The 14,422-nt window shown below is 43.6% G+C and overlaps 6 protein-coding genes across 6 annotated transcripts; 1 reads left to right on the forward strand and 5 right to left on the reverse strand.

Moving 5' to 3' along the window:
• Positions 1-859: 859 nt before the first annotated feature.
• On the reverse strand, positions 860-1,593 carry LOC139637018 (histone H1-like). The gene has a single exon (XM_071505487.1). It carries the CDS (start codon positions 1,532-1,534, stop codon positions 920-922), a length of 615 nt encoding a protein of 204 aa, XP_071361588.1. The 5' UTR covers positions 1,535-1,593; the 3' UTR covers positions 860-919.
• A 1,401-nt stretch (positions 1,594-2,994) lies between these two features.
• On the reverse strand, positions 2,995-3,436 carry LOC139637033 (histone H2B 1/2). Its single transcript, XM_071505502.1, has one exon. The coding sequence runs from the start codon at positions 3,419-3,421 to the stop codon at positions 3,047-3,049; it is 375 nt and encodes a 124-aa protein (XP_071361603.1). The 5' UTR covers positions 3,422-3,436; the 3' UTR covers positions 2,995-3,046.
• A 4,643-nt stretch (positions 3,437-8,079) lies between these two features.
• Positions 8,080-8,893, reverse strand: LOC139637009 (histone H3-like). The gene has a single exon (XM_071505477.1). The coding sequence runs from the start codon at positions 8,891-8,893 to the stop codon at positions 8,105-8,107; it is 789 nt and encodes a 262-aa protein (XP_071361578.1). The 3' UTR covers positions 8,080-8,104.
• A 4-nt stretch (positions 8,894-8,897) lies between these two features.
• Positions 8,898-9,328, forward strand: LOC139637025 (histone H2A-like). Its single transcript, XM_071505495.1, has one exon. The coding sequence runs from the start codon at positions 8,898-8,900 to the stop codon at positions 9,282-9,284; it is 387 nt and encodes a 128-aa protein (XP_071361596.1). The 3' UTR covers positions 9,285-9,328.
• Positions 9,329-10,363: 1,035 nt separating this feature from the next.
• On the reverse strand, positions 10,364-10,824 carry LOC139637032 (histone H2B 1/2). The gene has a single exon (XM_071505501.1). The coding sequence runs from the start codon at positions 10,788-10,790 to the stop codon at positions 10,416-10,418; it is 375 nt and encodes a 124-aa protein (XP_071361602.1). The 5' UTR covers positions 10,791-10,824; the 3' UTR covers positions 10,364-10,415.
• Positions 10,825-12,537: 1,713 nt separating this feature from the next.
• On the reverse strand, positions 12,538-12,949 carry LOC139637037 (histone H4). Its single transcript, XM_071505507.1, has one exon. It carries the CDS (start codon positions 12,894-12,896, stop codon positions 12,585-12,587), a length of 312 nt encoding a protein of 103 aa, XP_071361608.1. The 5' UTR covers positions 12,897-12,949; the 3' UTR covers positions 12,538-12,584.
• Positions 12,950-14,422: the final 1,473 nt, after the last annotated feature.

The raw sequence follows: 14,422 nt of genomic DNA on the forward strand, positions 1-14,422 counted from the left end.
TGACATCTAGAAGTTTGAAAGCAGCTGATGCAGTGAGAGGATCATGGTCTCCTCTGGTTAACAGGTCTTCTGGCATCAGTTTTGCACCTCGGACAGAGACAAAAGGTAACAAGTCTGTTGGTATCAGCTCAGCACCATGGACAGCAGTCGCCTCACCAGACTTGCAGGAGGCTCCAACTGCTCTAATTGAAATAGTAAAATGTCTGTGAGAGGACTGATCGGACTGTGGCAGAGGACATCGCTGGACGAGGCGGTCCTTTAATATGACCAGGCTTGCTTCACACTGCTAAATGAATGTGGCCACATCTGAGTGATCGGATCTCAACTGCATTCTCAGTGTCTTTGGTGCGATTTAACATGAACTTAAGAGTTGTGCACTTGTGATCGCACCACCCGAAACGCATGTTAATACCAGGATGTTTCTTATAAGGCCAAGTAAAGCTGCTGGGAAACACCGACACAAAGGCTCTTTTAAAAGCCACATACTCGCCTCTCACAAAGAGCAGCTCCAGGTGTCTCACACTCCTGGAAAATACATTAACCGCACAATCATACTGAAGGACTATAATGTGGCTAATGTCACCTTGTTAACATTTGGCAACTGTCGCTTTCTGTGACTGAAACAATAGAACGTTAATATCGCCCTTAAAAATGTGAAAATTCATTTCAGTTCATTTTACATAAATATATCTGCACCACCATTTGTTTCTGTGAATCGTTTTGTCACAAAAGGACAGTCATTGCAATGTGTATATTATTAGTCTGACAATTTTTTCTTTTGACTGTTTTGTCCCAAATGAGTAGTATCGATAATTCCGACGGGCCGGTTCTCAGTCAAAGGAAACGGCTCTTTGAGAACAGTTGTGTGGCTCTGAAAAGAGCCTTTGTTTCGGTTCAGGTGGTTCGGACTGAAAACAGCTTACTTCTTCTTCGCTGCTGCCTTCTTCACTTTGGGCTTGGCGGTCTTCTTCGCGGGGGCTTTCTTGGCTGCGGGGGCCTTCTTGACCGCCTTCTTGACCACCTTCTTGGGGCTCTTGGTGGCCTTCTTGGGGCTCTTGGCTGCTTTCTTGACCGCTGCGGGTTTCTTAGCCTTCTTCGGAGACTTCTTAGCAGCTGCTGGCTTCTTAGCTGCCGCCGTCTTGGGCTTTTTAGCCGCTGCGGGTTTCTTGGCGGGGGCTTTCTTGGCTTTAGGAGCGGCTTTCTTAGCGGGCTTCTTGGCTTTGGGTTCAACCTTCTTGTTCATCTTGAAGGATCCGGAGGCCCCGGTCCCCTTGGTCTGGACCAGAGTCCCCTTGGTCACCAGGCTCTTGATGGCGGTCTTAACGCGGGTATTGTTCTTCTCTACATCGTAGCCTCCGGCAGCCAGAGCCTTCTTGAGGGCGGCCGTCGACACGCCGCTCCGCTCCTTGGACGCAGCCACAGCTTTAACGATGAGCTCCCCGAGACTGGGGCCAACCTTCTTCGGCTTGGGGGCCTTCTTTTTGGCGGCTTTGGCCGGCGCGGCGGCGGCTGGAGCTGGGGCGACTTCTGCCATTGTTTCCTCTTCGCTGAGTATCGACCAGGATGATCGCACTGACTGAGTGGACTGATGAGGAGCCTGCAGCAGGAGGCGGTACTTAAACACACCATGAGAACCGTGGAGACTCAGTCCAGCCCTGGCTCCTCGGTGCAGTCTGAGCACGGGGACATTTGTGTTTCCTCGTCCCTGATGAAAGCCTCAAAAATCCTTGTGGGAGAGGAGCTGGTGACTGAAAGTGAAGGGAGCTGAGAGCGGACGTTGGTCTTTTCACATTGAAGTCATGAGGAGCTCTGATGCTCTCTGCGTTTTGTTCGTGAAACCTCTGAACATCACCCGTTCACCGTGGGGCCCAGCGCTGCTCAGCGGCTTTCCCCACTTATTTCTCTCCTATAATGATTTCAAATGCACCAAAGCTGCACCAAAACTACTTTTCCAGCTGCTCCACATGTTCATTCAGAGATCCCATGTAAAAACAACCACCTGGTGATGAGCAGTTTGTAACAAAGTGGATTATTTTCCCAGCAGCAAACACACTGCTGATAGCTGAGGCTCATGGTGAAGTTTAGCCAGGCTCCCTGTCAGGGCTGTGAACACCTCATGCTGAGGATGATGATGATGATGATGATGATGATGATGATGGATATTACTGAACACATTAAGAAATACACGTTAGTCTGATGTGCCAGAACAAAGGAGTGAGAGTCCAGATTTTCTATGACTTCAAATGAACGCTGACAATAGTTGAATGAAAACAAATACAAAGAACAAGTATTTTACACTTTGACTTATAGTATTTGATCATGTGTGTTGAAGATCACTACTGTCTTCACTGTGAGCACTGAGAATAATTGGGGGAAACGCAGTTCAACAGACATTGTATCCAGATGTTGCACTGATACAGCTGTGTAAAGAGATAAAGTACTGGTCTTTGGATTTGCACTCAAGGATGCACATACAGACAACATATATGTATGTGTTTTGTATTGTGCATTGTGTGTGTAAACTGTCATTTTTATTTCACAAGTGAAAAACTCTTTGGTCTTTGAGGAAAAAACATCCAACCTTCAGTCAGAGCTGAAAAGTGACTCTGGAACAAAGTAAAGTTAAAAACATGGAACAACTCATCTTGTTTCATGGAGAGTGAATAACTTCATTAGGAGTGTCTCACCACGGTATTTCACAAAATGGTCCATACTTTAAACTTTGTGTTAGATTCTCAATCTCCCTGCTCTGTGAGGGGTGGGGGTAGCTGTATGTCACACACTGGGGACGGGTTTGACTGTAACATAAGAATGCTGTAATATGAGAATTAACCAAATGATACACCAGACATTTGATATGCTGTTGTAGAGAAATGTGTTCACTATTGCAGTTTGTTTTGTACAGAAAGTTAAATCACACACTTATACACTTCTTTAAAGCTTCAGACCACTGAGATGAGAGTGATAAAGAGGTTTGCCCTTTCAGATCAAGTGTGTGGCTCTGAAAAGAGCCGTTGGTTGGTTTGAGTGGGAGCAGCAGAGCTGTTCACTTGGAGCTGGTGTACTTGGTCACGGCCTTGGTGCCCTCGGACACGGCGTGCTTGGCCAGCTCACCGGGCAGCAGGAGACGCACGGCGGTCTGGATCTCCCTGGAGGTGATGGTGGAGCGCTTGTTGTAGTGAGCCAGACGAGACGCCTCGGCGGCGATGCGCTCAAAGATGTCGCTCACAAACGAGTTCATGATGCTCATGGCCTTGGAGGAGATACCGGTGTCGGGGTGGACCTGCTTCAGCACCTTGTACACGTAGATGGCGTAGCTCTCCTTCCTGGTCTTTCTCCTCTTCTTACCGCCCTTGCCGGCGGTTTTAGTCACGGCTTTCTTGGAGCCCTTCTTGGGCGCGGACTTGGCGGGTTCAGGCATCGTTCCTGGGTATTCACAACAACGACTGATCGTTAAAGAAGGGAGCAACTCTTCTTATTCAGGATCCATGCAAACTAGACTGTGTGGTCCCCCGTCTGTGATTGGTTGAGCTGCTCACTGGTCTCGGGGGGGGGGGGGGGGGTGTTTCCAGGGTAACCTGTCTTTGTTGTAGTTGCCTGGAGTCAATTTGTGCAGAGAAATCAGAAAAATCATCATCACCACAGACAGTTGCGTTACCGGCACATCACTGGCACAACAATGAAACCGTGATTATTAAAATCCACGTCATGAACTGAGACTTTGAGTGATCGCTCAAAGGATTCAGGAGCAAACTGAAATCACAATAAAACGAGGTTGGATTAGAGGGAAGAGCTACAAACCAAATATTGCATTTGCATCAAAGGCTGCAGAGAGAAACTGTCAGAATGTCATTTAAGAAAAGGTAAAAACAAGATGGGGAAAAGAAAGATACTAATAATAAAACAAGCAGTAAAACTTGACTCTATCTCAACTTCTCTTCCCATCGAATATTCTCTGAACACCCAGCAACAATAATAATGCATCAAAGTCCTCATCACCCAGCAGCAGGTTCAAAGTAGCCTTTGTTCAAAACGTTTGTCACCATGTGTTGAAATGCTCTTTGGTTTGGTGAAACACAGTCCTTCTTGATTTTATCACACAACAGGGATTAACTAGCAGTTTTTTAAATATCAGGAATTAAATATTAAAAAGCCAAATAATGGCATTAGATATATTTGGTGGCTGATCTGTGTTGTGTTACATTGTGGAAAACTAGACGCACCGTGGTTATCTGACTGATAGACAGTGACAGGGTCATGAAGCACATTCTGACCTCTGCAGGACAAGTCATCTCCCTCCCTGTGACATTATATACTGACGCTGATCTAAGACCAGCAGTGACCTGAACACATCAAGGAGGCTGCAGTGCTCTCACAATTAAGGGAGTCCGCTCCTTCCAGTGAGTGACTGTGTGACACTACTGAACATTAAACAACCAGCTCAGGAGCCTGTGGTGTTCTGTAAAGAGGAAATGAGCTCTCACTGACTCGGCGTGCGGCTCTTAAAAGAGCCGTTGTGTTGTTGTGTTGATGGCCGCTGAGTTTAACCATCGTATGTTGCTGTTCAGTTATTCAGCTGTGGAGGGTCGGGGGTTTTGGGGGGCTTTGGCCAGCTGTGGCATGAACGACAGGGGGTGTCAGCTGTATGATTTTCTGCAGGGCCGGGTTGTTTGATGCTGTCCTCAGGTATTTCAGTTCTATTGCTTGATGTCTTCATCTCACAGTTTGGATGCCTGTTATGGTGTGTATGTAGTGGTTGCTGATGTAGGATGGGAGTCTGTGTGCCAGTTTCAGAGCTTTGTTCTGGATTGTTTGCAGGGGTTTTAGCTGGTTGTGAGAGATGGTGATCCAGGCGGGGACAGAGTTTTTAAAGAGAGGTCGGACATGTGACAGGTAGACTTTGATGACTGTAGAGGATGATGCTCCATGTTTTCCACAAAGAGCTTTCAGATGGTTAAGTCTATTGTTTGCCTTTTGTTGCAGGTTAGCGATGTGTTTAGTCCAGGTCATTTTATTCTTAAGTGTTACATCCCTCAAGAAATGTTACTTTGTTGCTCATATTGATTTTCTGGTTTTATAGTATTAATTTAATGTTGTTGGTCTACAGCTGTGAGTTTCTAGTGAAAAGGACATATTGTGTCTTGGCAGGGTTCAGATTGATTCTCTACATGTTTGACCAGTTTTCTATTTCAGTTATGCATGTGTGACTTTTTAGCTGCTACTTCTGGACGTTTGGAGCTGGACCAATAGCAATAGCAGATTCCATCTCAGCCCCATCTGATTTCAGACGGGGCTGAGATGGAATCTGTTTTTCTAGAGCTTTCTGAGGTCTCTGGTAGAAAGAATGTTATTGTTGGTGTTATCTATCACCCACCTGATTCTACATCCAATATTTTAATGTAAGTTTGTCCAGTTCTCTTGACCTGATAAACAATGAGAATAAACTCTGTTTTATTTGAGGAGATTTTAATATAAACCTCTTTAAAAACAAATTAAAAAAAACTCTTACTGGTGATTTTCTTAATATTCTTAATTCTAATTACTTTTTCGCCTCTTATTCAATTTTTTCTTTTTCCCCAAATGCTGTATAATCCATAACTGAGAATTCAAATGTTAATAGAAAATGGTCAGATAAAAGAGGGTTTTGGGGAAATATTGTTAAATATTACATTTCTGTGCCATATGTCAGAACAAGATCGAGGGTGTGATAAAAAAAAAAAAACTGTGAGTGGGTTCATTTACATGTTGAGAAAAGCCAGTGAAGTCCAATAGTGAATTAAATGCATGACTCACTTGACTCAGCATCTACATAAATATCAAAACACACTATAATGACTTGATTTGTGCTGAGAACTAACTCCGATAAAAAGTCTGAGAACTGAGATAAGAACTCAGAGTAAGGGGCAGGGGGATGATATACAGTAACTAGAAGTACAGGTCTTTGTTTTTTCCAGCTTGGTTGTGAAAGGCTAAGAATAAAGCTTTCAAATGAGTTATGTTACATCACCTACATAGTTACATCAGTATGGTTTCCGGAAAAAATAATTCAATCTATGGCTCTGATTCACCTGATTGACAAAGTTACCGCTGCACTTGAAAATGAAGAATTTACTTGGAGTATTTTCACACTCTTTTCAAAGGCTTTTGATACAATTAATCTTCATATTTTATTGGGAAAGCTGTGTGAATATGGTTTTCATGTTACAACAGAAGAATTATGTCTCCAACAGAAAACAGTTTGTTTGCGTTACGGACTGCTATACTAACAAAGCTAGACTATTCTGTGGGGTTTCTCAGCGGTCTATTCGTGGACCATTACTATTACTACTATTACAATACATCTTGTGAGCACAAACTGTCTCCTTACTCTTTATTATGGTCTACTTTATCCCTATCTTCCATACTGGAATATAATTTGTGCAAATGCTTTTTCTACTACTCTTCACAGAATTTTAATCCTCCAAAAACGTTCTGCTCCTCAATTTCAGAAACTACAGATCCTTACTATTGATGATAAATATTTTTAAAATATGTGTTTTTATTTATAGGATGTATTAAATCAAAAGGAATATTCTCAAGCATTTCAAGACTTACCTTTACTAAACTCACGGGTTCATTTTTACTCAACTCATCAATCTTCTGATCTGCATCCTCCTAAATTTCTCACTTGAGATCAATTTTCATTAAGATTCAGGGGTACCAAATAATGTAAAGGCTTTCTCCATTTGAGAAAGAACTGTTCCTCTGTAAAATGTTACAAAAGATGCTTCAGAGAGCATCTTACTGCTGTTTTATAATTGTTTTTTCCCATGTATTACTGGTTTATTTGTTTTGTTCATACTGACATGTATTAATACTATTTCTCATTGAGTTGAACTCATACACATCAGTGTCTTATTTTTATATTATATATTAGTTGTTAATTTTACGATAAATTTTGCATTTATCAGTTTCTCATCATTTTGATGCAGTCACGTTATTTTCTTGTACATTAATTTCCTATCTTTATAAATTTGTGATTTTTCAATATTATTAAGTGGAGGCTTTAAATAAGCCCATTGGGCTTTGTGCCTCTCTGTATGTTTTCTTGTCATTGTCATTTGTCATTTTCTGTGCATTTTAAATTGTGTAAAATAAATAAAACTGTTCTGCGAGGCAGGAGACGGGTCCAGTGTTCTGGGACCAGGGGTCAGTCCATTATCACAGAGTAGTAGTGATGGAAAGTTCGGCTTCTTTCAGAGAGCCGGCTCTTTTGGCTCAGCTCCCAAAGAAGACTCCTGAACGGCTCTTAATTTAGGATTTTTTTGTAGGCCTTTATTTTACCATAACTTTGCAAAAATTAATGGTTTGTGTGTTGAAAACCCTTTCATGTTGCGTGTTTTTATGAGAAGCCTTATAATTGCCAAATTTTGTGCATTTATTCTGTTACAAAACCATTCTTTTGTTTAATATTTTAATCAAACATTTTTATTGCACAAATGAACGAAAAACTGCAAACAAATCCACAGAACAGAACCAAACTCAAGCAAACAGTATTAATGTCCTCAGTGAAGGTTGGCATTCAAAAAGTCAGATGCCTCAGACAGACAGACAGAGAGGGGGGCGCTCCACTGCAAGTTAGACACAGTGGAGCGCGGTATGATCCTATATCCTCACATCTGATTGGCCGTGATGCTGACCAATCAAAACAAAGTTCTGCCTTGCGCAGATCTCAGGCTGAGCATCGGCTCTCAGAGCCGCATCTTTTGCGCACATCACTACAGAGTAGTCATTTGATCTGAAGCACTGAATAATGAACACTTTTACTGTAGTGGCTCTGTGGGACTTACAGTGTTGTTCTGCTACTTTGTTGACCACTGTATACAACTCACAGATTTCTCACTGATGGAGAAAATGATTCATCATGTGTCAGTAACTGTGTGGGAAACATTGTGGTAACCAGTCGGACCTGAATATAACCTTAAACACAAGCTTCATTAAATACAATTGATTAACCAAGATATCATGAAATGCTAACTGCAGTAGAGGACTTGGCTCTTGGTGGAGAGTGAGGTGGCTCTTAAAAGAGCCTTTGTTGCTGTGTGAAGCTGCAGTAGCAGAGAGCTTAAGCTCTCTCTCCGCGGATGCGGCGGGCCAGCTGGATGTCTTTGGGCATGATGGTGACCCTCTTGGCGTGGATGGCGCACAGGTTGGTGTCCTCGAACAGACCGACCAGGTAAGCCTCGCTGGCCTCCTGCAGAGCCATGACGGCGGAGCTCTGGAAGCGCAGGTCGGTCTTGAAGTCCTGAGCGATTTCTCTGACCAGGCGCTGGAAGGGCAGCTTCCGGATCAGCAGCTCCGTGGATTTCTGGTAGCGACGGATCTCTCTCAGAGCCACGGTACCGGGTCTGTAACGGTGAGGCTTCTTCACGCCGCCGGTGGCCGGGGCGCTCTTACGCGCAGCCTTGGTGGCCAGCTGCTTCCTGGGGGCTTTGCCTCCGGTGGATTTACGGGCGGTCTGCTTGGTTCTAGCCATCCTGCTTCTTCTGTCTCTGAGCGGGAGAGAAAAGTGTCGACAAAACAAGCGACCCTCGGCTCTTAAACTGTGGGACCGGCTGTGAAACTGTGACGCTGCTCCACACCCCGGGTCCTGATTGGTGGAGGGCTCCTCGTTGAGCTCAGCACCGCCTAGAGGAGCGACCCGCCGCCTGAAGCTCCGCTGCTTATTGGAGGAAAGTCTTTTGAATTTGTCCGCTCCGCTCCAGGCAGGCCGCCCTCTGCTGCTCTGCTGGGAGCCTCTTCTCTGGTTGGTCTGACGGGGGCCGTCCCGCGCTCTCCGCGGACATATAAAGGAGGATTTCGTCACTTTGCTCCACAGTTTCTCTGACTTCAGACTGTAGAGAGCAAATTTCATCAAAATGAGCGGACGAGGCAAAACCGGTGGAAAAGCCAGAGCTAAGGCCAAGACCCGTTCCTCCCGGGCCGGGCTCCAGTTCCCGGTCGGTCGTGTTCACAGGCTGCTGCGCAAAGGCAACTACGCTCAGCGTGTGGGTGCCGGCGCCCCGGTGTACCTGGCGGCCGTGCTGGAGTACCTGACCGCTGAGATCCTGGAGCTGGCTGGGAACGCCGCCCGCGACAACAAGAAGACCCGTATCATCCCCCGCCACCTGCAGCTGGCCGTCCGCAACGACGAGGAGCTCAACAAGCTGCTGGGCGGAGTCACCATCGCTCAGGGCGGCGTGCTGCCCAACATCCAGGCGGTGCTGCTGCCCAAGAAGACCGAGAAGCCCGCCAAGTCCAAGTAAAGCTGCGGGGAAACACCGACACAAAGGCTCTTTTAAGAGCCACACACTCACTTCTCATAAAGAGCAGCTCCCAGTCTCTCACACACCTGGAAAATATAACAAATATACAAAAAATACATATGAGGATTGAATTTTATTCACATGCACAAAAATTCATTCTCGTTCTAAAGTTTTCAAGTAGTTCATAAAACTATTTGACACGTGTGACTGATGAGAGTGGCAAGGCAATAAAAAGTCAATGAAAGGAACAACAGAAATGACAGAATGAAGGAACAGTACAAAGAAAACAGCTGTCTGTGCTATGGTTTGTTCGGAAGCCAGATTAAAAAGTTTTAAGAAAGTCTTAACTCTGAGTAGGCTACCCAGGGTTGGTTTATGTTAGGCCTGTTATTGAAATTCTTTAAGGCTTGGTTTATCAAGTCTATGGTTGAATATAGATCAAGAGGAATTGACTCAGAAGTTGACTTCAGCTACTAAGTCATGTATGAGGCTAGTGAAAGAGAGACATGGTAGTTGTAATTTACTCTTTATTGGGAAAACCTCAAACTAAACACAACAAAGATCGGAGAGTTGTGAAAGTAGTATAATTTTTAAATATATACATTTTTATAGAATAGTGTCTGTGTATGTTTCTTAAAAGGTCCATATTTTACTCTTCTTCTGTGCTTTATTGTAAGTGTTGATATCCATAAGAAGATGTATTTGTGGAACCACCCACTCACTAGTTTTATATCACCTCTGGATTTCTACAACAAGTGGTCAGTTTTCTGATTGATCCAATAAAAATATAGTAGGTTTCAGGTGAAAATAAATTAGAATGTATTTTTAATGTATTGTCTGGTTAATATTTTATGAAAGGTATTTAAGTAAACACACTGAGTGAAACATTGAAATATTGTAAGTGATGTAAGTGAGAATATTCTTTCGCTAACACCTTGTGACTTCAGAGAGAGCTGGTTTCAGGACTTGCATGGAAGAGACTTGTTCCTTTTAATTAAAATATCAACATGTATAACACCAGACTCAAATTTCTACAATAGAGTCATACAGGAAAATTATTTGCTGCTTCAGATCAGATGTGTGGCTCTGAAAAGAGCCGTTGGTTGGTTTGAGTGGGAGCAGCAGAGCTGTTCACTTGGAGCTGGTGTACTTGGTCACGGCCTTGGTGCCCTCGGACACGGCGTGCTTGGCCAGCTCACCGGGCAGCAGGAGACGCACGGCGGTCTGGATCTCCCTGGAGGTGATGGTGGAGCGCTTGTTGTAGTGAGCCAGACGAGACGCCTCGGCGGCGATGCGCTCAAAGATGTCGCTCACAAACGAGTTCATGATGCTCATGGCCTTGGAGGAGATACCGGTGTCGGGGTGGACCTGCTTCAGCACCTTGTACACGTAGATGGCGTAGCTCTCCTTCCTGGTCTTTCTCCTCTTCTTGCCGCCCTTGCCGGCGGTTTTAGTCACGGCTTTCTTGGAGCCCTTCTTGGGCGCGGACTTGGCGGGTTCAGGCATCGTTCCTGGGTATTCACAACAACGAATGATCGTTAAAGAAGGGAGCAACTCTTCTTATTCAGGCTCCATGCAAACTTGACTGTGTGGTCCCCCGTCTGTGATTGGTTGAGCCGCGTGAGTTCCTTCAGTTTGATTTCAGCCCAACGCCCAGTCTCCAGCCCATGACGTCACAGGCCTACTGGAGAAGTCAGACCAGCTGATACTACATGAAACAACAGATGAGCCAGTTCTTCAGAGGACCTGCTTTAAAGACGCACACTTAATTCTGACATTGTCTTTTTTTTACCCAAAGAAGAAGAAGAAAGTTATTTACAATCCACAAATGACACACACAGTTAGACATGTCAGTCACATCATCATGCAGACTGCACAGAAATCACAACAGAAACAATCCAAACATAAAACTAAAAGATCCAAAGATGACGAGTGGTTTTATAGAGAATGTCAGGAAATTAGACAAAAGCTTCAGAGATTATCCCGTCAGAGGAGCTTTCTTTACTGTGGCACACTTAAACAATTCAAACTTACACTCAGAATAAAAAAAAAAACACACACACACACACACAAACAACTGACATTAATTGAACACAAACATTTTTTAGGAAAACTAGAATAATCAAAAATCCAGCAATACAGAAAAAAACAAAACCCAAAACAGGCAGCAGGCCTGATGGTCCCCAAACTCCTATTGATGAGAGAAGGTTATTTCCCTGACACCTGGATCACACATAATAACATTTTCACAGACAGAGATAAATTCGTGGACAAACATGTCCACATAAACAATCATTAAATATTTGCCTGTTTTGTAGATTTCACAAAGGCATTTGATTCTATTTTATAAAGTTACTGAATCTGGTGTAGGAGGTAATACAAATGACATAATTAAATCAACGAACACAAACCACAACTGTGGGATAAACATTGGCAGCAGAAGGAGCAGATTCTTCCGTCAGAGACATGGAGTAGGACAGAGCTGCTGTTTGAGTCCAACTCTAACATCCAGATCAATGAACTGGCCCCAGTCCCAGAGAGATCAGCAGCACCTGGTCTCACTCAACATGACACTCACATCAAACTCCTGCTCTGTGCAGATCATCTGGATCTGCTCTGGGCTCCTCTTTGGACAAGCACCCAGTTGAAAGTACACATTTAAGAGTTCTGCAAAAGCATCCAGCAGGTGCAGCTGAGATATGCTGATATTCATTATTTGTCAAAACTTAGTTCACCTGTAGCCTCCACTTTCTCTTGTGATCACATGATGTTAGAACTTAGAAATGAACATGATTACTTTCAATCTCAGATGTTTGCGTTTTGTGATCTGGATCAGTTTCCTCCCAGATTAACAAAGTGGTCAAATGTAGAATTGCTCTGGTACCAGTTATACCAGCAAACAGGGTTAGTGGTCTGATGGTCTGTTAGAGGGGGCCACACGTGACTTCACCTTTTAATCACTGGATTCATTATCCGGACATTTCACTTGTGCTGCTGTTAGGTTGATCAACAAAGCACACGTGCGCCATTTCCATGGTGACATGCTTGTGTTAAAGTTGTCTAAAGAAAAGACTGGAACCACCAAATTGACTGAAACCAATAAGGTGAAATCAGATATGACAGAACTTCAGAACTGTGTTGTATTTACAAGTCATCAAAAACTGTTAAACCATAATCCTCATTAAGCCTGATATTGACTCATTACGTGTTGAGATTTGTGTAGTTGAGGAAGAGAGCTCTCACTGACTCAGTGTGTGGCTCTTAAAAGAGCCTTTGTGTTGTTGTGTTGATGATCACAGTTTAACCGCCGAAGCCGTACAGAGTGCGGCCCTGCCTCTTCAGAGCGTACACCACATCCATGGCGGTCACCGTCTTCCTCTTGGCGTGCTCGGTGTAGGTGACGGCATCACGGATCACGTTCTCCAGGAAAACCTTCAACACACCGCGGGTCTCCTCGTAGATCAGTCCGGAGATACGCTTCACTCCACCACGGCGGGCCAGGCGGCGGATGGCGGGCTTGGTGATGCCCTGGATGTTATCACGGAGAACTTTACGGTGACGCTTGGCGCCTCCTTTTCCGAGTCCCTTTCCTCCTTTGCCTCTTCCGCTCATTTTCAAGGTTCAATTGACTTTTTCTCGAAACCAGTGATCACTTGCCTGGCATCCCCTGCAACATAAACCCTGTCTGAGGACGTGATTGCAGACAGGGGCGGGCCTCTTCTTCTTCTTTGGCTTTTCAAAGTGATTTTTCATCTCTCCGTGGTTTTAGCGCCGCCTGTCGCTTTCCTTCCTCATGGCCCTCAACACTTTTCCACATGAAAATGTTCGATGAATAAATATGTAGGACAAAAATGAAATTATTTTTTGTTAACCTGTCATGTTTTGTCCTTCATACAAGGAAACGAGCCTGTTGCCAAAACAAAATTCAACTTTCCTCGTCATCATCCTCAGCTCTGTTTAAAGATATATCCAACCCTGTTTATTCCTTCATAAAAGATCCTAATGCCAAGCATTTGGACTTCTACTGCAGAGACACAGATAAAGCAGCACAGGACTCTAAATAACACAAATTAGTGGTTAGAAAACATAAGTATTATATTTTCATGCTACATTTGAGTCGAAAATGTTGAACTTTTTAAAGTGTATAAACATCCACGTGTAAACATCCTTTTTACTGACCTAGAAATAAAAAAAACAAACAAAAAACACAGAGTCCTCAGCTCATTTAAAACTCTACAGCTCAGCTATTACCAAGAAACAAGAGGAGAGACCTGTTAGATTTCCAACTGATTTTCAGCTCCTCCTCCTCATAAACAAAGCCCCTCATAGGTGAGGACCAAACTCCAACACTCACTCCCTGATTAACTACAGACCTCCAGCAACACTGAGATAATCTGCAGCTGGTTTATTAAAGATTCCAGCAGGAGCTGGAGGAAAACTTAAATTATATATTTCTATTTATTTATTTTATTTTTATTCAATCTAATTTCATATTAACATGTTTTTATATGAATTCTCTATGTTTCATGTGAAGCATTTCATTTGTTATTTGTTGTAAAGTGCTGTACTGCATTTCCTGTATAAAAGGTGCCTGATAAATAAAGTTTATAATTATTATTATTATTATTTGCACATGCGGAATGGTGTAAGAAATTTCAAATAAAAACCACTGGCAGAAAAATTCACTTGTTCCAAGCAACAGAAAGCTCATATCCACAATGTTTCACTTAAAGGTCCCATATAGTATGAAGGTAGATGTCCATGTATTCTTTGATTATAAAGCAGGTCTAGGTTCTATATTAATACTGTGAAAGTATCAAAGTGCTCAGTCCACAGAGAAATGCACACAGCCTGTATTCAGAAATTGAGCCTTTAAATGAGCTGTCGGGACTTCTGTAACTTTGTGATGTCACAACAAAGCAGTCGTCGCCCTCAGCCAACCCCAAGCCCCGCCCACCTGGACCCATCATCCAACCTTGCAGGATTTGGTTTCTCTGAGTGTTAACCTGAAATCTGCTTTATTTATTTGATCACTCAGAAAACTGTCAGTCAATCAGAAGAGGGGCTCAGAGCCTCGCTTCTGATTGGCTGACTGACCTGTTCTCACGAAAGCTCCAAAGAGAAGCCTGAGAGAGGAG

The sequence above is a fragment of the Trachinotus anak genome, unplaced genomic scaffold (genome assembly GCF_046630095.1).
Source record: "Trachinotus anak isolate AG129_WGS33_773 ecotype Australia unplaced genomic scaffold, CSIRO_AGI_Tana_v1 ptg000019l, whole genome shotgun sequence".
Lineage (NCBI taxonomy): Eukaryota > Metazoa > Chordata > Actinopteri > Carangiformes > Carangidae > Trachinotus > Trachinotus anak.